General features: G+C 36.3%; 1 protein-coding gene across 6 annotated transcripts in view; it reads right to left on the reverse strand.

Annotated features, from left to right (window-relative positions):
• GAS2 (growth arrest specific 2) overlaps nucleotides 1–10,697 on the reverse strand; it is a 144,536-nt gene extending 133,839 nt beyond the window's left edge. The window contains exons 1-2 of one of the 6 annotated variants that reach the window (XR_007719077.1): nucleotides 9,679–10,690; nucleotides 1,475–1,639 (exon numbers count right to left, since the gene is read on the reverse strand). Coding sequence is in view for 5 of the 6 variants with exons in the window: in XM_050755469.1 (XP_050611426.1) it covers nucleotides 1,475–1,619 (145 nt within the window). In the remaining variant the exon portion in view is untranslated. Of the gene's footprint in view, nucleotides 1–1,474; nucleotides 1,721–8,229; nucleotides 8,466–9,678 lie in introns of those variants that run through there. The other 5 variants (XM_050755469.1, XM_050755464.1, XM_050755466.1 and 2 more) reach the window with 5 other exon arrangements.
• Between the last annotated feature and the right edge of the window lie 14,009 nt (nucleotides 10,698–24,706).

Here is a 24,706-nt window from a genome sequence, read left to right on the forward strand (position 1 = left end):
TTTCCAGAGCCTGTGCTCTTAACTTTTATTCTATACTACCACACTTGTGATTGCCTACATCGGAAAACAGATAGCTCAAATTTAATAATTAATTCCTAATATAGCAATCATTAGTGAACCCAAAAAAGACAGAAGAGAGAGAAAAATCCATCTGCTTAGGCTTAAATAACCCCCACTCCTTGATGGAGATAAAAGATCCTCTGCATGAATGAATTGCTGAAAGGTGTAGCCCCTTCCTTCTGGAGGAGAGACTTCCATAGCAGCGTAAAGGGTCTTTCTGGGGAGTGTCTTCTTTTTCTGACCTCACTATTTGCTGGTGAAGGGTACAATTTGCATACCCATATTCAGTAGCCTTGGTTAGACTACAGCGTTGCCAAAATTGTGTGCACACCATGAAGAAAAACGAAACATAGGATAAAGAAATCCTAGGATAAAGACTAAAAAATAAATAAATACAAAAGCCATGCAAAAATCCAGAGCCATGGAGAGAAAGCAAAACTCTGATAAAATGTGCTAAACCCCTGCCAAAAATTGCTAAAATTTCAGATGGACGGGGTGCACCTTCCTAAGCTCTTTAGTTTCATTAGCTAGAAAATAAGGATAACAGCCCTTACCTTGACAGATTCTTTAAATAATAAAATAGTGTTGATGAAATCTCCCCTGCAAATGATAAAGCTGCATGCAAGTTCTATGTTTACGCAATGCTCAAATCTTGTATCTTATAAAGTCTACAGGGATCTTTTTTCTCACATTTAAATTAAATTTATTCTCTGTAAAAAACTTAGTGGAAATAGTGTTGCTATATATGATGATCCTTTAAATATGTGATTCTATTTTTCACATAGTTGAAATTTTATCCTGTGAATATGAAAGCACAACAGCAACAAAAGGAGAGGCATCTTTACCAGGAGGTAGCATGAGGTCAGCAAAAGTACTGTTAGACTAGACCTTAAAAACAAAAGCAAATGGAAATGAAAAATTTTAGTTCAGGGTTAGATGATTCCAGTCAGCTCATTTGGAAAAAGGATACATGATTTTGTTCCTGAGTTTGAGTATTCAGCAGTTTTAGAAGGTGTGCTGTAAAAGTAGGGCAAAGAAATCCAGATTTAGAAGCCAGATTTTACAGACACTGTGGCCTGTGTACAATGTCAAAAGAATAGGTCAAATTGGTCAGCTGCATGAAAGAAAAGCCAAAAATAAATCAGACCAGCATATAGATAAAATAAGCAATCTGACCGCATATTTCCACATTTGAGTGCATCATATTGGAATTACTAAGCACAGTTAATGTGACAGACATTGGGAAATTCATTAAAATTTTCCACCTGCCTCAGGTTTCCCCAGTGCAAATGCCAAATAGTAAAAGTCTTTCTTTCCAAGGTGCTATCACATGCTTAGGTGAAGGACACTACAGGAGGAAAAATAAAACAAAAACTGTTATCTTTGATCACAAAATGAGATCTTATAACCTTACCTAATAGATTGGTTAACCACAAGGCCAGATCTTCTTTCATTGGTAGCAAATTAGCTTCATGTCTGCTGGCTAGCCATTGGCTATACTGATGCATATCAGAGAGGCCAGGTCCACTGCGTACCTTTGGGCTCAGAGCAGTGCACATTATTTATCCACTTGTAATACCTGTTTTGGAAACAAAAGAGCAATTGCTTTTTATACAGACTTCTCTCACTAAAATGTTGTCATCATGACATTATAATGAACTGGATCTATGGGTTTTTTGATGACAGATCAGTTTGTTAATTATTAAACCCCAAGAAACACTATTTGCTTTATCTGTACTGGCCCTCTCACTTTTGGCCAACCACTTAGCAGGAAAACAGCAGTAATCAAAGGTCAAATAGAAAATCAAACAAGAAGCTCCAAGTTTGTATGAAACAATATACTTGGAAAGAGCCAGCTTCTAAGCAAGAAATTCCACTTATTGAAACACAAAAAAATGTTAAAATGTTAGTGTCCAGTTTGTTAGCTCCTATTGTTTGGCTACTATTTAAAACCATAGATTTTCACCAAATTTTATGAACTGAACACTAGCAATGACAGCATTTGTACAACTCACTGTAAACACATGATCATTACCTTTAATATTGTAGCCTAAAATGTTAAGCAAATCACTTCCTTTTTGGAGACGGCCAAGCAATCATGGACTCACAATTTAGAGAACTGGATAAAAAGCGGGGGAAGAGGTATACCCAAAGACTCTCTACTACACTTCTCTCTTGCAGTCAAAGGAACCAAAAAAAAAAAAAAATAAAGAAAAAGAAAGAGAGAGAGAGAGGATAAGTGACTTCACCAAGATCATATAGCTAGGTCATGACAGAACTAGTCTTGAACCTGAGTCTTCGTATTCCCAAGACCACTGCCCTTTCTGTAATGACACATTTTTACAAAACGGAATAGTTAAGAACCCATATTGATGATAACCCAAGAACTGCACCATAGTTCTAACAAATGCTGCCAGAGGTGTTTGTTTGTCCTCTGCTATCGCTACAATAATCTCTTTCTCTTTCTTGCTTTTTATCTTTCCACTGTATTTGTTTTACATGCAGGGTTTTGTTTGAAATTATCTTTGGAGTAGAAGTACTTAAATATCTTACACCTATAAAAACAAGGATGCTTTCATTAACCTGACCATATTGTAAAGTAGTGCAATCCCCCACTTGGGTTGTAGAAAAGGTATTTGAAAAATAGTTGGCCTTGAATATAGCATTTTGGTTTATTTGTTTGTTTGTTTTGTATTTTTTAGTGGAGATGGGGCTTCATCATGTTGGCCAGGCTGGTCTTGAACTCCTGACCTCAAGTGATACACCTACCTCGGCCTCCCAAAATGCTGGGAGTACAGGCGTGAGCCACCATGCCTAGACAGACTATAGCACTTTTGTATGCATTATTTATAGGATGTAAGACTACAGAAGAACTAATGAAGCAGTTAATATAATAGTCATAATGTTTAACAACATGTAGGATTCTACTCTGTATATAAATATGCTTATGAAATAACCAGATGCATTATGACTATATGACAGTGAAAATGAAAATATTTACAATAGGCCAGAAGTAATGTTTATATGGTATCATGGGGTTTTCAGCGATATTCCAGTATTTATGGCATTTTAAAGTTACCAATAAGTTATGTATTCTCCTTTTGGTTTTATCATTTGAAACTCTACATAGTATTCCTTTCCAGGTAACCTCAAACTCTAATTCACTTAACATAAGTTAATTTCTTTTAAATATTGCCTTTGAAGAAAAAATAAGACACTGGTGTTTAGAAAAATGCAAAGTGGGAGCATCTCCCAAATATTTTGCTGTAGCGATAGAAAAGACTGTTGGGAGTATGAGTAAGTACCTAAAAGGTATCATAAGTACACTATTTAAAAGCATAATTTCATTTATAATTAAATTACTCTTGAGTAATTTTTTGAAAAAAATACCATAAATTTTCTCTGAAAACATTACATATATGTGTGTGTATATATATATATATATATAAATTCAACCATTATAAATGTGAACTGCTTTTAATATACTTTGCCATATGTTGTTAGATTGTCATTACGGGAATCAGAACATCACCACTTTTTATTATTTCATAGTTAATAATGACATTATCCATATAAAGTCCTAAAGTTTTCTCCAAATTCTGTGATTAAACACCAAAAACCTAAAGCATTTTCTGCCCCAGTTAAAAAAAATATATGTCTAGTCCCAGAAAAAACAAAACATCTCCCTGTAGCTGGTTAAGATTCCTATATGCCAGCTAGCCTCAGAAACATTTAAGTAATACATGTGAGCACAAGATTCATATATTGAAATAACTAATTGAAATCTTAAAAGGGTTACCTCTAAAATGCCTTTCTTCTCAAGACACAATCTCTCCCACTACTTTCCTGAAAGTGAGATGTGGCCGTTCAGTAACTTTACCTACACCCTATTATGTGCTCTGCAACTTCCATTTAAGCATCAGAGTCCTATTTTGCTCTACAAAAGCAAGAAGACACCTCAGATTCTTAAGCTCATTGTCCGGCAAAGAATTTATCAAGGGATAGTTTACAGTAAGCCTAATGGCATGTAACAATTTCAATGAGCCAGAAGGACACAATCCTTTCCCTCAAAACCTCTAAACAGTGAAGTTTTTATTTTCCTTGACAGTGGCACATTTATTTCTCATGTACTCTGTCCTGTGTTTTGCCAGAAAACTAACTCAAACTACCTTCTAATAATTAGAGATGAACATTAAGTAAAAACAATAAGAAAAATTAGGCAATTTTTATTTTGCTACTTTGTATACAGTCAAAAGTTTAGTGGTGAAAAAAAAAAAGCAAAAATACAGTTACATTTTCCCACAAGATAGAGGTGAGAGAAAGAAGGCTTAGTGAGTAATTAACATGCAGTAGAAGTTACACAATTAGACTTATGTCAAATATGTAGAAACCTAAAGTCACTGTCATAGATAAGGACTCTTCTGTTTAAGTCCCTTCTTAAAAGAATTCAGATTCTCAATCCAATTTCTCCTGATCCTTTAAAAGAATTCAGATTCTCAATCCAATTTCTCCTGATCCTTTTTTCACATTTCAAATCACTGCCAAACTTAACATGACTCAACGGTTTGGCTGAAAGTCAATACATGGAGGTCTTGGATTTAGATTTGGCTAATCCATGAATACGAAACATGAAAATGGATTCAGCTAGCATGATCAAAATTTGGAGTATGGAGAATTTACCCCTTGGTGAAGTAGTTTCCAACTACAATGATTATATTGTGGTGAAGAAAGGTCAAATTAATTTCTATTATTCCCATAAAAAGATCACTATGGAATTTTACCCGTCTTATAACTTTTTAAAGAAATGTTTAGTCAATATGGATCAGATGAATTACATCCTAAAGAACAAGCTACACAAAAAGATCATTTCAGTTCTTTTAATTCATTCAAAAGTGTTCAAAACCACAAGAGATGCCAAGGGGTAACTTTTAAAGGTGGGAAATAAAGTGACTGATGATTCATCAGACTTGAAGAAAACAGTGAGGTTAGGAAGAAAGAAAAACCTTTTTGTATAATGTGCCTAAACATTGAATGATGTTTCCAATAAAGTATATATAGTCCAAGTATTTTAAAAGCTTGATAAGTAACTTTGGTAATTGTTAAACAAAGTCAATACTTTAAAAAGAAGAGTAAGACTCAAATACTTCTATGGCTCCTCCAAGCTTTCTCGGTCTTCCTAAAATGGATAACCAACCCTTAGGTCTAGGAATTCAGAAAAATAAAACTTAAAGAGAAAAACATGCAGAAACTTAATACTAAATCCTTCAAAGACTGTGTGTGTATATATTTTTTCTTTCTTTCCATAGTAGAAGTGATTCTGGAATAACAATTATGAATATGATGAGACTTGAAATAGCCCAGGAGAAAAAGAAAAAAATAATGACTTTGTAAGTAAAATATCACATGTTTAAAGACTTTGTCTAGTTTGTTGTCCCAGAATCCCAGCTGAGGACATCAGTTTTGACTCTGAAGAAAAAGTATTCTTCCATGCCACCTAGAGGTGTGCTTTGACTACGACCAAGATGATTTCTGGCTTATCTCTAGACTGTGCCGACATGTTAGAGAAAATGCATTGCGATATGACATAGAAAAGCAACTGAAAAGACAAAAAAATGAAATGATATACACTTCTGTCTGCTATGAGGTTTCACTTAGAAGCCTGAATAATGGATAGAATATTGGAACTGGAATGAGAAGTCCAGGATCAAATAATAGCTGCACTACCTAACCATTTAGTAGCTATTCTATTCTAGTCATATGAATTTTCCTCTTTGTACCTGTGTTTTCTACTCTATACAAGGGAGGCCAAAACCTTAAAGATAATTGTGAAGATTAAATATTTATGCCAATGCTTGGCATATATTTAATATTCAATATATTTTTATTAGCAAAATAGAAATGATCACCATCAGAAATGTGCCAAAATAAAACTTCTATTGACATATCCCAAAAAGAAAAGCAATTCTGTGACAAAATAGGAATATTTTATAGAACTCTAAATCATTAAGAAAAGACAAAGAACAAGGGGGAGAACAAATAAATGTATTAATGATACAACAGATAATGGATTATTCCAAGTTTTCTTCATATTGAGAAGAACGCTACCCCTAAGATGATGATTAATCAGTTAATAGGGAAATGCTATATGCCTCTCAAAGTAAGTGTGAGAGGACATCACTACCGCCATCCCATCTACACACACAGATTCAACTGTGAACATTGAAAACAATGAATCCTAATCAACCCACAGTCAAAGGTCTCCTCCCTAAAGGTAACCTTTGTTTTTCTCATCTGCAGCACTTGTCCTTACATCTGTTCAGTTTCATGTGTTACAGGTGTCAAACACTGAGGAAATAGTTTATCAGTCAGTCACATTACCTTTTAAAATTAAAAATAAACAGTGCTCCAAACTGAATACCCTTCCAAAATCTGGAAAGAGAAAATGCCATTTTTCTAGCTGAACTCAAAGAACAAATTACCCAGGAAAGTTGTAGATGTCTCTTTCATCATTGTGGGTTCTTTACTCTTGTGATTCATTTTGACTAATTAATAGTATCTCACAAAATATACAATTTCAACCAATGTTATGGATGCAAAATCTTACTATAAAGGTCTAATCAGAAAATAAAGTCCATAATTTCAACCGAAAGGCAATTTCAGACCTTGTAATGGTACCTCCACCTCGGGTTCAGTAGAGCAATTTATCCACAAATTGAAAAGCACCAAACATAAAGCAAAATGACACTTAATGGTAGTTTATCTAATTCCATAATAAATCTCTTTAATTCAAAGGAACCTTAGAATAACAATATATTCAGACTCCCCGTTATTAATAAGGGGTTGGTAGCCTAAGAGGATATTTTGTCCACAGTAACAAGACTGTTTAGTCATAATTATTAAAAGTATCCTACTCATCTCTTGTGATTCTTAATTTTGTATAGTGCTGACTCCCTTTTAGAGAGTTCTTTTTTATCCCACAGTCCCATCTTGATTTGTCTTGGGTGAAATGATGGTATAGTTACAAATAACAATTTCTTCTCAAATCATGATTTTAAAAAAACTGAGTGAGAATTGATTTTCTATATTTTCATGTTGTTAGGGATATTTTAAAGTTTTAAAAAAATCATATTAAACCATCCTTCCAAACAATTTAGCATAGTTTTTTTTAACCCCTACCAGATTAGCTTGGAACATAATTAAAATAGAAAACCATCTGACAGTTATTAACAATATTAACAACTAGAATATTTAAGGATTTACATCAAAATTTTATCTGAGTTGATTAGGTAAACCTCAATTCATGAGAAAATTCTTTTCTGTTGTTTAAATATAAATATTTCTGTTTTAATTAGCTATAATGTAGTTAAGAACCAGCAGGGTTCTACATTCTGTGGAAATATATATACGTATATGACATGGTCTCACATAAGGGAGTAAAATCAACAAAGTTTTAATTGTATTGACCCTGAAAACATTTAATACAGAAAATTACATAAGCCTCTTACTTAATTTTGACAACATATTATTTTCTACTTCTACTCCAGTTCATTTTACTAGTCAAAAAACATTCAGTGGAAACCTTCCTAGTTGCTCAGGTTTAAAGAACCAGTTGGATCCTGTTTGGACCTTAATATCAAAACCACAAAGATACCAAACTAACCTCACAACATACCCTGAAGTTTTAAACAGGAGTCTCTCTGTAAACAGTGATAGCCTCATCATGCCGTTTCAACCAAGGTAACTTAGCTTTCCAAAGTTTCCCTGAGTCTTCAGTGCAGACTTCCAGTCTTGAAGTAAGATTTTTAAGTAACACACAACATACTTAGGGTTAATATAAGACCAGATATTTCACCATACTTGAAAGTTTGAGGTTTAACTGAAGTTTCTAACCAAGATGCTAAAAAAATTCCAGGGCAATCACATGACCTTTTGCACCAGGTGAAATAATTTTTTGCCATGTGAACTTATTTCCCAGTAAACCACAGTCCATAACTCCACAGTATAGTGTTTAACAGTAAAGTAATGAAATAAACCCAAACTTCAGTAGCATTCAGGCTGAAATCCAAGCTACCTTTTCCATGTAAGGGACCATGCAGGCAGCCCCGTGCAAAGTCTCCAGTGTGCATTGCAAAGGCACACTGTCCCATGCCTCATCCATCTGTCCCTTACCTTCTCTTAGGCAGTCAAAACCCAGACACCCATGTTGGAGAGGACCACCAGAGCCACCACCTTCACCGCAGTTAGAGGAAAGCATTCCTTGAGAAGGAGTTCATTGATCAATATCAAAGTCAAGCTGGGCGAATCAGACCCCACCTGCAGTTAATCAGTGTCCACACTGCTAAGAGTTTGGGGTAAAGAAGCAATGAGCACAGGGCTTGTTACCTGCCTTGCCTCTGTGAATCTCAGGGGATAAGTGGGGAGGAAAGGTGTTCTTCCTCTGCCGGGCTGGCACATCCAACCTATCCAAGCCTTTATTTTAATACTAGAATGTCTAATGGATGTTCCTGTGCACAAGCAGATCTTATTTCCTTGGCATAAGAACTCCCATACACAATTGATCTAACTTTGTTGGAGAGGGTTGGAGGAGATAATTTTATAAGAATAACGTTTTGCAAACACTTCACTGTAAGAAGATCGCAGAGGTGAGAGGATGAAGATGAAGATGGAGAGGGTAAAGACTGTGGTTTCAAAAAGGTTAACTGGGAAAATAATAACCCTCCCCCAACCTCAACTGTTTTTGGAATGTAGAAATAGAATATGTTAACTCTCACTTTTGCTCCCTCTTCATTCAAGACAATGGAAACTTCTTCGGATGTCTGAGCTAAGTTAATGGTAATTTACCATACTGAGTTGACAGAATTTAATTTTGCCAGTGTAAATAATGTCTCCAAACCAAAATTGCCTCCTTTGTTCCCCAAACAATTTCAGATTCCAGTCTCAACTTTGGACCGAACAAAAAGAACAATACCATGCAAAATCTTCCCAAAGTGTGTTGATATATATCGGCTAGCGTTTTATTCACATAAAACCTAATTTCATCAAACTTATCAGACACAAACAGTGAGTATCACCGCAGATCACACATGTGGTGCTCTTTTCTCCCACCCTGGCCTCAACGACTGAAGTAAAACATTCAGGATCAGCCCTTTAAGACCATTCTGGCTCCATCCCACCCACTGCCCGCCGCCCCCATAACAGGCAATGCTGAGCATGCATTACAGATATTCTTGTGCACGAATGCATATGTGTACATTTATAATCGATGTGTTCATTAAAAATCCTCACTCTGTCCCTGGTTTGCAGAGCCACCTCAGCGGGCTTACGCGCTGCGGTCATCTGGGGTGTTCCACAATAGGGATAAGGAACACATGGTTGTTTCCAGGGAATCAGAAAGTCACCCCCTGCAGCGAATACCCACTCTTAGAGAAAAAGCCTGTACAACTGTCTGCCGCTCTTCACTCTTCCCCGCCTCGTTACTGAGGTTATTTTTTAATGACCTCTCCCCTCCCCCGCCGCCCCGGGTGCAGCAGACAGGCAGGGGCTCCCGTGAGCCCCGGCTGCAGAGCGCGCGCGCTGCGGCGGCGTTGGCGCAGAACTGGGCCAGCCAGTCATGCTCACCCCCGCTTCCCGAGCTGGGCTGCTGGCGGCTCTCAGAGGCTCTTGGGCTCCGGGCTGGGCTCCTGCAGCTTCTCGGGGCCGGCCCCCTCCAGGCGCAGGTCCTGCAGCAGCCGATCCCCGCACCCCACCAGCCTGGCGGCAGCGGCAGCAGCTACAGCCGCACTACCCTTCTTCATACTTCTCTGATGGCTCCTTTTAGTGCTGTTTGGGAAAACGATTTTTTCTCCCTGCCAGAAACAGATTTCCTACATTTCATCAGTCCTCATAGACTGAGCGGAAGTAAAATGCTTACTTTTTCTGGTGGACAGCAAATGCAATTGACACTGATTTACCCTTCAAACGGGGAGAGATTGTATTACAAGCCCTTGGCAGCAATTCCGAGGTTGGGGCCAAGCTCCAGCCCCCTCCTTGTCCCCCAAACACTAACCTAAGAGAGAAAAGGTGGGGGGTGGGGAGGGGATCATATTTAACTCTAGAGGTTTAACAGAGTCAATAGCTTTAGCAAAATATTAAAATTGGGTGTTGGAAAAGTTTTTGCTTTCCTGGCCAGTGATTTTGCAGACGGAGGCACGAGCTTTCCAGTAACTTCGGCCACTCTTCATTCCAAATTGAACATTTTGATGTCTTACAATTCTCTTTAAATATCACATTTTTAGAAGAGCCTGCACTTAACGGCTGTTTTTGCTTTACCAAAGGAAATACAATTCCACCCTTCCTTCTCTCAGCCTCAGCTCAGAATTATGTTGAATGTCAGAGACAATTGTCTCCAACTGTTGTTTATTAGTACGTGTATTCTGAGATGAAATGTCTTCCACGAAGTGGACAGATGTTCAAGTGTCTGATTCACCTCTAATGCGCGTGGACTGCTTGTTGAGTGTACTGATTGCCACAGGTTACCACTTCCCACGGAGCATAGATAAAACGTATTACACTTTTTATTTTGTTTCGTTCTCATGTTCATCAGTTTCATGTATATTGCCATCCAATGTTTACAATGGCAGTGGCACAGGTGTTCTGATCCTTGCTTGGATACCATTTTTATAATGATGAGTTACCTAGCCTCACTCCCAAATAGAAACTACCTGTACCTCCACAATAGCTAAATGATGTAGATGATTTTAGATATAATTTAAAAAATTATTCACATTTCACATTTATTATTGCTATTATCTGGCAGAAACTGCATCAGTTATTTGCTTCTAGTGGCAATACATGTAATAAAGAAGAGAAAACAGACCGAAAAGTTTGGAGTCATCGAACTCCAAACTTTTTATTTTAGTTTAATTTGGTTTTGCAGCTATCAGCTCCACATTTCCTCCTTAGCTTTCTAAAAGAAGGAAGAAATAGTCATTCTTAATTTTAAGGAGAAACAGCATTTTAAAGAGCTCTACATAACAGCTTGGATAAACATAAATAACAACAAAACATACAGAACTCGTTACTGATGAGTTTTAGTGAACGAATCTGAATGATAAAATTTCCTAAAATTTGATCAGATCTGAGTATTCCTAGAGCCCCAACAAAGAATTTTGAGTGTCTGAACACATACAATTTAGTAAAAAATCAAATGTTCTTGATAAGTTTTCCTGATCAAAACATCATCAGCCAATAAATGTTAATTTAAGAATTATCCATATATGTAATGAGTTCAAAAAATTTAGCACCTTGAACTTTCAAAATCTTGCATCCTATTTCTCCCCAGATATGAATATTCTTGTCACATTGTTCATTATTGGTGTTATAAAAAGCAAAGAGTAAGGCAATGTTTTTGTTGATTCAGGAACAATGCTAAATACAGTTTGGCGGGAAAGAAAAGGAGGCTTACATCTCCATGTCATTTCTTCCAGGCATTTTTTTTTTTTTTTGGCCTTAAATTTTGCATTATAGCAGATCCTCTGTCTCTCAGAAAGATCCACAAGAAAAATACCAGGAGAAATAAAGAATGTGTTTTTTCTTTCATTAACATCTAAGAGTTGCGCTGAATAATTTTTTGTGTGTGTGACAAAAGAGAAGTAATACCAAAGATTTCTCAAGAGACACGAATATAGTGTTTTTATTTTAATTTTTTTAGCATATGTAAAAATTCCCATTTGATTTTTATCTTGTGTTTTTCAAAATCGATATTTCTATTTATATATTCTGATCACTCACTGATACATTTATCAAAGATTATCTTTTGTCTAAGTATTTTATTAGCTTAGTGTGGACTCAACCCAAGCTGTTCACCTTAGGAAAATGTAGTCCAACTGAAGCAACTATAGCTTATCTCATGTGAAGGCAAAGGAAGCAAATACCTCACTTAATAAGATGAAAAAATATTTAAATATATCCTTGAAACTTAACACCATTAAAAAGAAAAGTCAAGCCAGATTTAAACAGTTTAGCTTTTATTGTCAAGTGATCACAGTTAGAAGACTTTAACACGGGAATTTTCTGGGTTACTATGTGTGTCCCACATTCTAAACTTTCAACATTGTCTCAAACATGAATTTTCTCATTTCTCTAAGAAATACTTAAATTTTGAGTTTAAAAATGATCAATAAAGACATTATTTTTTTCCTCCTATGTAGATAACTCTCCTTTTCTCTCATAGTCTTTCTCCCAAATGAAAATAATATATGTAGCACTCACTCTTAAAAGTGAAGCAAACCTTCAATAAATAATTGAGGTTAGAGGACACTTTGAGAAAAAATTAAAAAACACGGAAATAGACACTGGGTTAAATTTGGTAAAATAAATTTCCAGAAGTGACCAACAAAGACTTATATTCCTAAACAGCTTCCAAGGAGCAATTAAAAATGACAAAAGACAGCCTGGGAAGCAAGTGAGAATAATGATACAGAAAGCAGTATGAAGACATACAATGGTATTAAAAAATACATGAAGAAATATATTTAATAATAACTTAAAACATTTATTTACATTTTGTTAAAACACTTCCTCAGTGAGGTCAAATATGTTTATTTTTCCCAACCTACCATCTTACTCTATAATACAAGGCCTTCAATTAACATATTGTGAAATACAGTTTTTTAATGTCATAAAGCAAAGAGAATAAATTTTATAAATCCTAGCACAGTAATTACAAATACTGTTAGGAATAAAAACAGACTGTTTCTGAAATTTTAAACGATAAATGCTATTACTTTCCACCACCATTCATATATAAAATTACAAAGGATAAATCAAAGAAATTTCACATGTAAAGTTCAAGGTTTACTCACCATCTAATACGCAATTTAAAAAATCTATTACTTTACTCTCAGTGGAGAACTTTAAACTTTTTAAGTACAACACAACAGTAGCATAAATATTAATTCCCTCCTGTGCAAGACTCATTTTTTTGGCAAATCATGTTATATATAAGCATATGTTTTCTAATTTTTACATAAGAAATAGATTAAAAATCATTTCATGAAATATGCCATTTGTCTTATCTAGTTTTATTTATTTTAAATTTTTGTTTTTTAATTTTTTGTTTTTTTTTTGAGATGGTATCTCACTCTCACCCAGGCTGGAGTGCAGGGGCGTGACCATGGCTCACTGTAGCCTTGACCTTTCAGGCTCTAGCTATCGTCCCATCTCAGTGTCAGGGTAGCTGGGACAACAAGTGAGCACCACTGATATGGTTTGGCTCTATGTCCCCATTCAAATTTCATCTAGAATTGTAATCCCCAAATGTTGAGAAAGGGACCTGGTGGGAGGTGACTAGATCATGGGGTCAGTTTCCCCCATGCTGTTCTCATGATAGTGAGGGAGTTCTCCCAGACCTGACGGTTTTAAAAGGGTGGCACTTCCCCTCTCTCTTTCTCTCTCTCCTGCCGCCATGTAAGACATGCCATGCTGCGCCTTTGCCTTCCCACATGATTGTAAGTTTCCTGAGGCCTCCCCAGCCATGCAGAACTTAAAGTCAATTAAACCTCTTTTCTTTATAAATGACCCAGTCTCAGGTAGTACTTTACAGCTGAGTGAAAACAGACTAATACAGCCACCAACTCTGGCTAATTTTTTATCATTTTTTTTTTTTTTTTGCAGAGACAGGGTCCCATTGTTGCCCAGGATAGTCTCAAACTCCTGGCCTCATATGATGCTCCTACCTCAATCCTCCAAAGTTTCTGGGATTACAGGCATGGGCCACCACACCCTGCCTCATCTAGTTTTAAATATCCTATGCAGTACATGCTGTAGTGTGACGTCTGTTGTCTAAGTTGAAGGTGTTTTTTTTAAGTTTTCTTTATTTGTATGTCTTGTAGTTTGCTTCTAAATCTTTAAAAAGTCTATGTCCTGTCACTTTAATCACAAGTACCTCAAGTATAATATAAATATTTAATGTAAAATATGTTTATTTCAACAACCTTTCTTGTCTTTTCCACCACTATATCTCTAGCATGTAGAATATCATTAGACATAGTAGACATTCAATAATTGTTGAAAGAAATGAATGATTATTTTAGAAGAAGCTTGTGTCTTAGAAAATATACAACTAATTGGTTATATCTTTACATATTGTCTCTAATTTAACTGTTTAGAACTCAGAATAGAAAAGTAATGTTAAAATAACATTACAAATGATAGTTTCACTCCCAAGCTAGCAGCATTTCATCTGGTAAAATGTAACTAGAGTTCACTAAAACAGATGCTTGCCTGTGTGCCAGGCTTATAAATGAGGTCAGTCTGTGTCACTTGTCACTTCATTAAAAACCAAGGTTCATTTGGACTCAAGGTTTAATCATAACCAATATAAAAAGAGTGCAATGAAAAGTAATAGAAAATATTACTACTGCAGTGGCTTTCAATTTTTTTTTATTGTGACCCACAATATGAAATACATTATGGAACAGACGCATAGAAACACACTTAGACACAAATAAACTAAACATGTTTCACAAAACATTACGTACTTTCCTATTATATTGCACTCTGATATTTTTCTACTTGACATTATTATAGTCTCTTCTATGCTATTCAATTTAAAAGAAATGCTATTAGAGAACTGCTAAATTTGTTTTATGACCTACAGTTTTTTAAAAAATCTGACTGTAAGGAAACTAAACCAAGGGGAAAATCAATAAAAAGTGAGGTAGGGTCTCAATTTAATGGATGGTTTCATTATAAAGTATGCAACAGATATGTTTATATATTGTCATTGGTAGACTTGATGCGATGTAATGTCACAACATCCCAAACATCTTAGACCCTCACACTTTCAAGCCTTTGCTCATGCTAACCAAAATGATCTTTCACCTTCACTGTCTCCCTCTGAAGAAATCTGATTCACTCTTCTAGGAGAAGCTTAATTGTCACCTTCTTTGTAGTTCTCTTGATCTCTCTGGTAGAGATATTTTTTTGTGACTCTATGTTCAGTGCTCTGAGCACTTTGCTATTTCTTTTGTTTCTCACTTATAATGTAGCATCACAGTTATTTGCTTATGCATCTATCTCACTTACCAAACTGTGAGTAAGTGAGTAAGGACTAGGCTATTCATCCTTATATTTCAAGTCTTTATCACAATACCAAGCCTAAGGTTGCCAAATAATTGAGTAAATAAATAAATAAGTAAATAAATAAATCACAAAACCACTGCATATCCAAGGGAGGAAAAAGTGGGGGCCATTGGGTGAGAGAAGGGATACAGCAAGAACTGTGCTCATCAAAGGAAAATTCAATGGAGATCCCTCTGTAAAGACAATACCAGTTATTAATTTTGCATCTTTATTCCTAGCACAATTTACTTACAAGTGAGATTTTAGTATCACATTTCTTGGGATTCTCTTGCAGTTAGATATTGTTCCAGTTGTTAACTGATTTTTAAGTACGCTGATAATTTCAAATTTAGGATTATTTTGTTGAAGAATGAGAAGTTTGCTGAAACTTCCATTATTGTAACTATAACATAGGTCACAAATACGGAATATTTTCCAACTGTTGATTTATACAAAGCACTTAGAGATATGACACTTAAAGTAATCTCGTTAAAGCATTTTTGTAGCTCCAAATAATGGATCAGGAAGCATCCTATAAAAGGGCAGTACTCCAAGCCCAAAGTGAGAGAACTGTCTGAGGATGGGGTCAGTGTCAGTGGGGCTTTTCCTAGCATAAAGGAATATTGCCATTCTGCTATGATCACAGTAGTCACTGAGTCTCTAGAGTCATTTGCAAAGAAGTTTCACCAGCCATCATCCCCACAGAAGTTCTCAAGGAATAGGCATAATAAATTGTAATATAGTAGTCACTACAGTTAGCAGAGTAATCTGGAGTCCAGATTGGGTCATGGATGAAATCAGGCAGGGTCCACTTCTAGCTTCTTCGCCTGTTTGCTAAAAGTTATAAGCAAATGATTTTACCTTTTCAGTATCAGTTTCCACATCTGTAAAGTGAGATTAACAAATACCACTCTCTCATAGGCATGTCTTGAGAGTTATACAAGTTAATACATGTAAAATAGTTTACTGTTTGACATATAGCAAGTTTTAAATGAATGTTAGGTATGTTATTGATAAGTGAGCACCCAAATATTCTTATTGACTCATTAAACAATTCCCTAAGATAAAGATATTAGCAGCATTAAAAATATAAACGTTCAGAGAATCTTATACATTCTTTCTCTGAGTCTTCCCCTCCTTGCTTCCTACCATTGCATTTTACTCTCTTTAGACATCCAGTGGCTTCATGATTTGTTGGTTTACTCATTCATTTATTCTCCAACCTCCTCTGCATTAGGCACTTGTATCAAAATGAAGCCATATTCCCTGCATTCCAGGAGCTCATTCTAATAACAAAAAATGGTTTTAAAAAGCTTACCTAATGACACATATCTATTAAGCAGCATAGGTAAGATTTCAACTCATGCCTGAGTCTGACTGATTTGAAAATATGCTCATTTCCCAACACAAATGGGAAGCAACTTCAAGCAACTTATTTGAAGCAACAGAGCTTTCCTTTCCTTCCCTCCCTCCCTCCCTTCCTTCCTTTTTCCTTTCTCCTTCCTTCCTTCCTTCCTTCCTTCCTTCCTTCCTTCCTTCCTTCCTTCCTTCCTTCCTCCCTCCCTCCCTCCATTTTTTCCTTTCTCTCTTCTTCTTTCTTTTCCTTCCTTTCTTCCTTCTATCCTTTCTTTTTGTTTCTTTATGAGGAGGTGTGGGGATTCTATATATCATTTTTAAAAATTTCTTAGATAAAAACTAGAAGGATTTTATATTTAAAAGTTAAAATGTGATAATAAAATTATTTGAGAAAAAAATCATTTTTGAAAAGAAGTGTGTTTCTGTCAGGTATCCTAACTCCAAGCCAGATGAGCTGCCCCCTGTACTGAAGTTTCTGCATCACAGAGAATGAAGTCAGATGCCTCATAGAAGTATGAGAAGGAACTCATGAAAAGAATACTGAAGAAGGCTTTTGAGGAAAAACTTTTAACCAGGAAAAGTCACGAGAAGGTTTCAAATCCTACACAGAAATAATCTCTTTTCTTTTGGATTTGGTATCAGTCGAGGATAGATGGGGGTCAGGGAAGATGTCTTCTTAACTAGCTCCCAGGCCTAAGCAGGCTGAATAGCCAGGAGACTCAAAGTGCCTCTTAAAGGGGAGGGGTTGCATTCCTATTTTTAATAATAAGCTGACTAGGAACTGAGTCAAACAAATTTGACTTCAAAATAAGATGCAGAATAAGAACATACCAATCAAGATCCAGAGTTGGATTAGATTATCAGAGCTAATAGTAAAAGATCTTCCCTACCTAGACCATCTAGTCTCACACATTAATCGCCTCTGGAAACACCATCATGGACATACCCAAAATAAAACTTCAACAGGTTTCTAGGTATTCCTTAATCCAGTCACATTGACACACCTAAAATTAAGTTCACACATCTACTCCTTGTCAATTTAGCAACCATATGCATCTCCTTAAACTATACTTAATTTCCAAAAAGAGGCAATAACAAAATCATAGTTATATCCAATATGATGCTGCTAACATGATGCAACTATGCTGCATACAACCAAAACCACACTAATCTCATCCCCACAAGTTGGCTTTCGTAATTTCAACATTCAGACTTACGGCATTTAGAATTGCATCTTTAAGGAGTATAATCCAAACTCCTATGGCAGAATCAATAAATGAGGGGAGAGGAGATAAAAGTCAGGGAGATCTTTTGAGTGGTTATTATCTTCTCTTTTATTCTTTCTCAGTATGCTCATCTTCTAAAAAAGCAGGTGAATTATGTGAGCATTCAATCCTACTCTACAAACATACATCATCCATGATATAATTCATTATTTTAAATTACGATTTAGAGTTTATTATGATTTGCTGATAGATGGGTATGTGGTGTGAGAAACAGACAAGGAAAACTCCTAGATTTTTTTTTTGGATAGGAGGTTGCAAAAATTATGCTGCCATTTAATGAAATGGGAAAGATGGGAAGAAGTTGTTTTGCTTTGTTTTGTCTTGTCTCATGTTCAGTGGAATGAAAATCAGGGTTTTAGTTCTAGACAAGTTAATTTTGAGATGCCTATCTGATAACTAGAGGGATCTATCGTGTGGTCAGTGGGCACAGGAAGAGGGTAAATCAAAGTTAATTGAGTCTTTTTTAAAATTAATTAATTAATTATTATTATTATACTTTAAGTTCAAGGGGACATGTGCATAACGTGCAGGTTTGTTACATATGTATACTTGTGTCATGTTGGTGTGCTGCACCCATCAACTCGTCATTTACATCAGGCACATATACACCATGGAATACTATGCAGCCATAAAAAAGGATGAGTTTGTGTCCTTTGTAGGGACATGGATGCAGCTGGAAACCATCATTCTTAGCAAACTATCACAAGAACAGAAAACCAAACACCACATGTTCTCACTCATACATGGGAACTGAACAATGAGATCACTTGGACTTGGGAAGGGGAACATCACACACCGAGGCCTATCATAGGGAGGGGGGAGGGGGGAGGAATTGCATTGAATTGAGTCTTTTAGAAGCAAAGGCCAGGCACAGTGGCTCACGCCTGTAATCCCAACACTTTGGGAGGCTGAGGCGGGCAGATCATCTGAAGTCAGGAATTCAAGACCAGCCTGGCCAACATGATGAAACACCGCCTCTACTAAAAATATTTTAAAAGTTAGCTGAGCATGGTGGTGTGCACCTGTAATTCCAGCTACTTGAGAGGCTGAGGAGGGAGAATCGCTTGAACCCAGGAAGTGGAGGTTGCAGTGAGCTGAGATTGTGCCATTGCACTCCAGGCTGGGTGACAGAGTGAGACTCCGTCTCAAAAAAGGAAAAAAAAAAAAAAAAGAAAAAAGACAAAACGCAAATTGTGTTCAGTTGCCTACATTCCACCACTTCTCACAGATACATCTGGATTGTTTTAAATTTCTAACACCAAATAGTGGCGAATTCCTACATAAAAGTAGAAATTATAAATAGTTCTAATTGTTTACTAGTTGTTGCACAACTGTGTGGGAGACTCAGTTCATTACTAAATTGTGAAGTAAATTTAAATTCTAATAAAACACATTAAAACTAATACATGATTGTGGGCCAAGATTTGATGCTCACATAAGTCAGCTGCCCCGTTTGACAACAAAAGACCTGGAAAGGAGTGTGAGGAAGTAGGCAGTCATGACCCTGCAGGTTAAAAGAAGAAAATAACCTTGTAAAGAACCTTCTGTTCAGGAGCAAACATATATTTTTTTCTTCCCTATTATTTTCTCTGTTTTATTTGCCTTGTTTGTATTTAGAGTTTATTCAGCTCTTTTTTACTTCGTGTATGTGTGTGTGCATGTGTGTTGGGGGGGGCACACACACACACACACACAGGAACAGCCAATGAAGCCCACACTCCAACCACTTCCCTTAGTGAGTTCTCACCCTCTGAGCCACTACACACTCACCTTAATCTCCCCTGGGACCAAATATCAGACAACTAGGGGGAGACCCTCTGCTCTAGAGTCTTCAGAAGTATTCAAATTAGCAATCCACAGGGAGGGGAAAACCAGCTAACCCCACCTTGTTTGCCATACATAGCTGCTCTCCACAGCTGCAGCTTGCTGTTACCCTGTCCCAGGGTCCAACCCCTGTGTGGTTCTGACAGCCTTCTCATTTGGAGAGGTAACAGAGTCCTACCTTTCATCTATCAGGTGTCAATGTGTTGTGTCCCACCATCAACAGAATCTTTAAGTTTTACAAATCAGTAAGGGACGAAGAAGTCTGTTTTTAGACTGACCACTTAGCTTTCTTCATCTTATTCACACTTCCAGAATTCCTCCTCTTATTTGATTGCTAGATTCTTTCTACTTCACTGCCTTCCTCTTTTTACGAAGTTCTTTCACTCCCACTGTCTTCTCTCTATGGAAATATAGTGATCATACTTACTGGGATCAGAAATTTCTGTATGTTATCTCAAAACACATCATAAAAGTTAAAGCTAAAGAAATGACATGTGTAAAATATATGAAGTTTAATAGAGTAAAAATGAAAATATTCAGCACACAGCATGAAAGCACGTAAGTGCTATAAGTACGTCTCCTTAACACACACACACACACACACACGTACGTCATGACAAACACTATCGCTGAGAAAGTAATAAGCAATATCTCTGTGTCATGTGCACTGTGATATGACCTGCCTTTGACTATTTCCACTATTACAATCTTCTCCAGCTCATACATCTTACAGGTTATTATTGTAAGTTTGGGGATGATTTTTAGGTGTTAATGCTGCTTTACCTTTTGATTGTGGACTCATGAAAGCATACGGTTTACTTCTAGATGCTTTTAAGTTTTTCTTAAGCTCCAGTAATTCTTTATAGTTTACTTGGATTAGGCATTGTACTTTGTTTTCCTCAATATATGAATATTCTTTTTATAGTTATTCAATTTATCCTTCACACAATTTTGTAGTATTTTTTCTTTTCTTATATCAACCCTCTTTCATTCAACAGGTATCTTTTTCAACATTCTGTGCCTTAGGCAGATCTCTCTAATTGGTGTTGGTGTCTGTCATGTGTTGATTTAAGAACAATAGCAAGGGAAGTTACCCAACTCCCTTCATTAATGACATATGTTGCTGCAACTCAGAAGGAGATGATGAAAAGTTTCAGGTTTCAAAAAACATAGCCAAGTTTAAACGCCCAAAATATAAGTCAAGAATTAAAAGAGACATCAGCAACTAGTATATGCTGTGGTTTTAAGATTTGTAGAAATTATAGGTATGACTGAAATTGAAAAATTCAATTTGTTTTAAAACATTTTAGTTCCTTGTTCATTAATAAATTTGGTCCACAGTTTTACTCAGACAACATGACACCACCCAAAAAGATATTTTTATTTTTTAGTGAATGAGAATATTTCTATGAAACAGTGGAAGAATGTATGACCCACTAGGAACAGGAAGTATAAAAACATACTATAGAAAAAATGTTTGCTTACCATTCTTCCTCAGAACTATTTAATAATTGATAAAATCGCATACATTAATCCTTAAAGATTGTGTTAATTTTCAGTCTAGACACATAGAAAGTAAAGAAATAAAAGTAGGCTCTGTATGAAGGAAGAATATGATTTACATCTTACGGTTTGGTTTAATTTATTTGCTGAATGAGCAAACAAGACATTTGTGAGCCCTGCCAAATCATACATTAATTTTTTTCATTGAGGCAGATTTTATAAGTGGAACCAAATTATGTGTAGGAACAATACAGATGCCTTCATGAATAGAGACACTAATTTTTTCCAAAGAAAATTGGCAATTTCCACAATATGAAGTTTATGACTTCAACGAAGTGCAGTGATTTTTGTTTTTGTTCTTGTTTTTCAAATACTTGGATCAAATTTTTGAATCAGTGAAGAGTAGATGGAGATTCTGCTAATGTTTTTGGAATGTTTCCTTTTTTTCATATTGTTTTTAAACATTTATGAACTCTTTATTGAGTACCTAAACTGGGCATTGTGGGAATACAAGATGAATTAGACAGAATATTGTCCTTGAAGAATTTTCCATTGGTGAAGGAAACATAACCTAATGCAGAATCAAATAATTGCTACATATAAATAGAGATGACGTTCCATGGGAGAGCAAAGACACGCAAGATAAGTATGCCTCTGGGAATCAGGGTAGGTGGCAAGGTTCAGTGGCCCTGTCAGGATAAGGTAAGTGATTGAGCCCTAGCCCAGAGGTCTGAAAATGTACAGTCTTCAGAAAAGGACAGACCGTCTGCAGAACTTAGGAGATCAGAAGATAAAGGGCAGTAGGGAGGGAGAGAGGAGGCTCTGATCAGGTTTAAGGTGGTTTTGAGCACCATTTTAAGACGTTTGGACTCTTAATAGTGACACTAAGGTTTCCATTCAATTTTCTGACAGATTTGGTTATTAATTCAGGTTTAAGAATCACACACTACGTATTTCATTCTTTGATGAAAATGTTCATTTTCTAATCATGAAGACTAGTATGTAGTTCCAAGTTAACCGTAACTCTTTATGCTCTTTTAGTTTTATGATAAAATTTCAGGGAGATACTACCTGGGGAAGGAATATATTCTTTATCAGATAAATAATAAGTGATTGTCATTTGGACCTATGAGTTCTTGCATGTCATTTTATTCTTACTTAAAACAGTCCAAGCGTGATGGCTTGCATCTGTAATTCCATCACTTTGGAAGGCCAAAATGGGAGGATTATTTTAGCCTGGGAGTTCAAGATCAGCCTGGGCAAAACAGCAAGACTCTGTGTCTACAAAACTTTACAAAGTTAGCCAGGCATTGTTGCACATGCCTGTAGTCCCAATCACTCAGGAGTCTAAGGTGGGAGGATTGCTTGAGCCAAGGAGCTCGAGGCTGCAGTGAGCCATGATTGCACCACTGCAGTCCAGTCTAGGTGATGGAGAAAGATAAAAGAAAAGGAAAAAAGAAAGAAAGAAGGAAGAGAGGGAGGGAGGGAGGGAGGGAAGGAGGGAGGGAGGTGAGGAAGGAAGGAAGGAAGGAAGGAAGGAAGGAAGGAAGGAAGGAAGGAAGGAAAAAAAATTATCTAAATAATTTCAACTAGAGGGGTTTAAAAATATCCCTGGATCATCAAGTGATAATGACCTTATAGTCTTTAGCCTAGTTTTGAATTAAGCACTCCTGTTCAAGCATCACCTAATGCTCCAGTTACTACTGTTGTGAAATAAACCATCCCAGAATTAGTGATATAAAACAACAACAAAGTTATTTTGCTCATGGATTCCATCAGATGAATCAGACAAAGCACTGTATTGTGGCAATAGCTTACATCTATCCCACAGTGCCTGGGACGTCAGGTGGGAAAACCTCAACATTCAAGAATCAAAATAATTTGGGGGCTTTGCCATTCACATATCTGATGCCTGGTGTGGGATGACTGAGCCTTCTCCATGTGACTTAATTTTCTTACATTATGGAGGGGGGTTCCCAGAAAAAGCATTGTTAAAGGAGGGCCCTAAGAGTGAGCAGAATAGAGTGGAAGCTGTATGGCCTTTTGGGATTTTGCCTCAGAAGCCACAACGCATGTCTTTTATCATGCTTTATTGATCAAATCAGTCACAAGTCCATTCTCTCCAGACAAGGAGTGTCAAATAATTCTGAAGACATGTTTAAAACTGCCACACCTAGTGTCTCAATCCTAACTGTGACTGTCCACCATTTGAAGTTTCTTTTCTTTTAGATTATGTTTTGCTAATGCAGACTCTATTTTATTCATTATTGTATCCCTAGAACATAGTATAGCATATAGTGCAGGTTCAAGAGTATTGATTGAAAGAATAAACAGATTATTTCCCAAATGCATCCTGATCACATTATTTTTTCATCTTCCAGTCTTCATATAGATCTGGAAGTGATTAAAAACAAGAAAGTTTATTGATACCTTTTTCACCATATTTGCTATTTACACTATTTTGCTACTTGCTAATGTTAACTGTACACTTATAATGTACTAGTCACTGCGCTAGGTGCCTGGCAAACATTTCATTGAGTCCTCACAATGAAATGTAATTATCTAATAAAAAGTTAAGTAACTTGCCTGAGGCACAGTTCTTGTTTAAATTCTTCCCATACACTAAATGATAACAGCTCTCTTTTTTTTCTAAGTACTTACATGTGAGAATATTGGTACTCTGCAATCGATGAGTCTTATTCTGACCATATATAGAAGCAAATGAGTATACATAAGGAGAAAAATAAGCAGGAGGAGAGGAGAGGAGAGGAGAGGAGAGGAAAGGCAAGGAGAGAGGAGGAAAGAAAGGACGGAGGAAGGAAGGAAGAGAGGAAGGAAGAAGGAAGGAAGAAGAAGGAAGGAAGGGGAAAGAGAAAGAAAGCAGGAAAGAAAGCAAGAGAAAGAGAGAAAGAAAAAAGAAAGAAAGAAAAGAAAAAAGAAAAGAGAAAGAAAGAAAGAGAAAGCAAGCAAGCAAGCAAGCGCGCACAATTGAGAAGAAAAGAAAGAAGGAAGGAAGATGGAGGGAGGGAGGGAGAGAAGTTTATAAGAATGACAAAGCAAGCTGTGTGTCAATACCACTTAACTAAGCCATTTACCGTGGATGGTGTATGAAGTAGGTTTTTGCTTTCTGGATTAAGTTCTAAAAGAAATGCCATAAAAATACAATTTAACAGAGGCAAATGTCATGGCTCTCTGTTTCTAAAATACCGTGCTTTTCTCAAAGTAGATTTTTGTTTTAAAAGTTTCTGTTGCATATTTCCTTTAATGCTGTCAGAAGTCCTTACAATGCCCTGTCATCTGGGTATCATAGTTTATGTTCCTTGATTATATACCAAATGAGATTACAAAATTCAAAAACACATAGATCGACTGGAAGTTGAAAATATTTGGAATGCTAGAATTCAAGTGCTAGATTTGGTGTATGCTAAACTCTAAATTGTAAAGCATAAAAAGGGAAAATTTGGCAGCCAGCATAGGCAATAAAAGGTAAACTGATCCTAAAGCACACTGTAACGACATTAAGTCATTCTGCTAAAATTAAGTTAAGCTATTTTTTTAAGTATAATCTGTAAACA

Source organism: Macaca thibetana, chromosome 14 (assembly GCF_024542745.1).
Source record: "Macaca thibetana thibetana isolate TM-01 chromosome 14, ASM2454274v1, whole genome shotgun sequence".
In the NCBI taxonomy this organism is placed as follows: Eukaryota; Metazoa; Chordata; class Mammalia; order Primates; family Cercopithecidae; genus Macaca; species Macaca thibetana.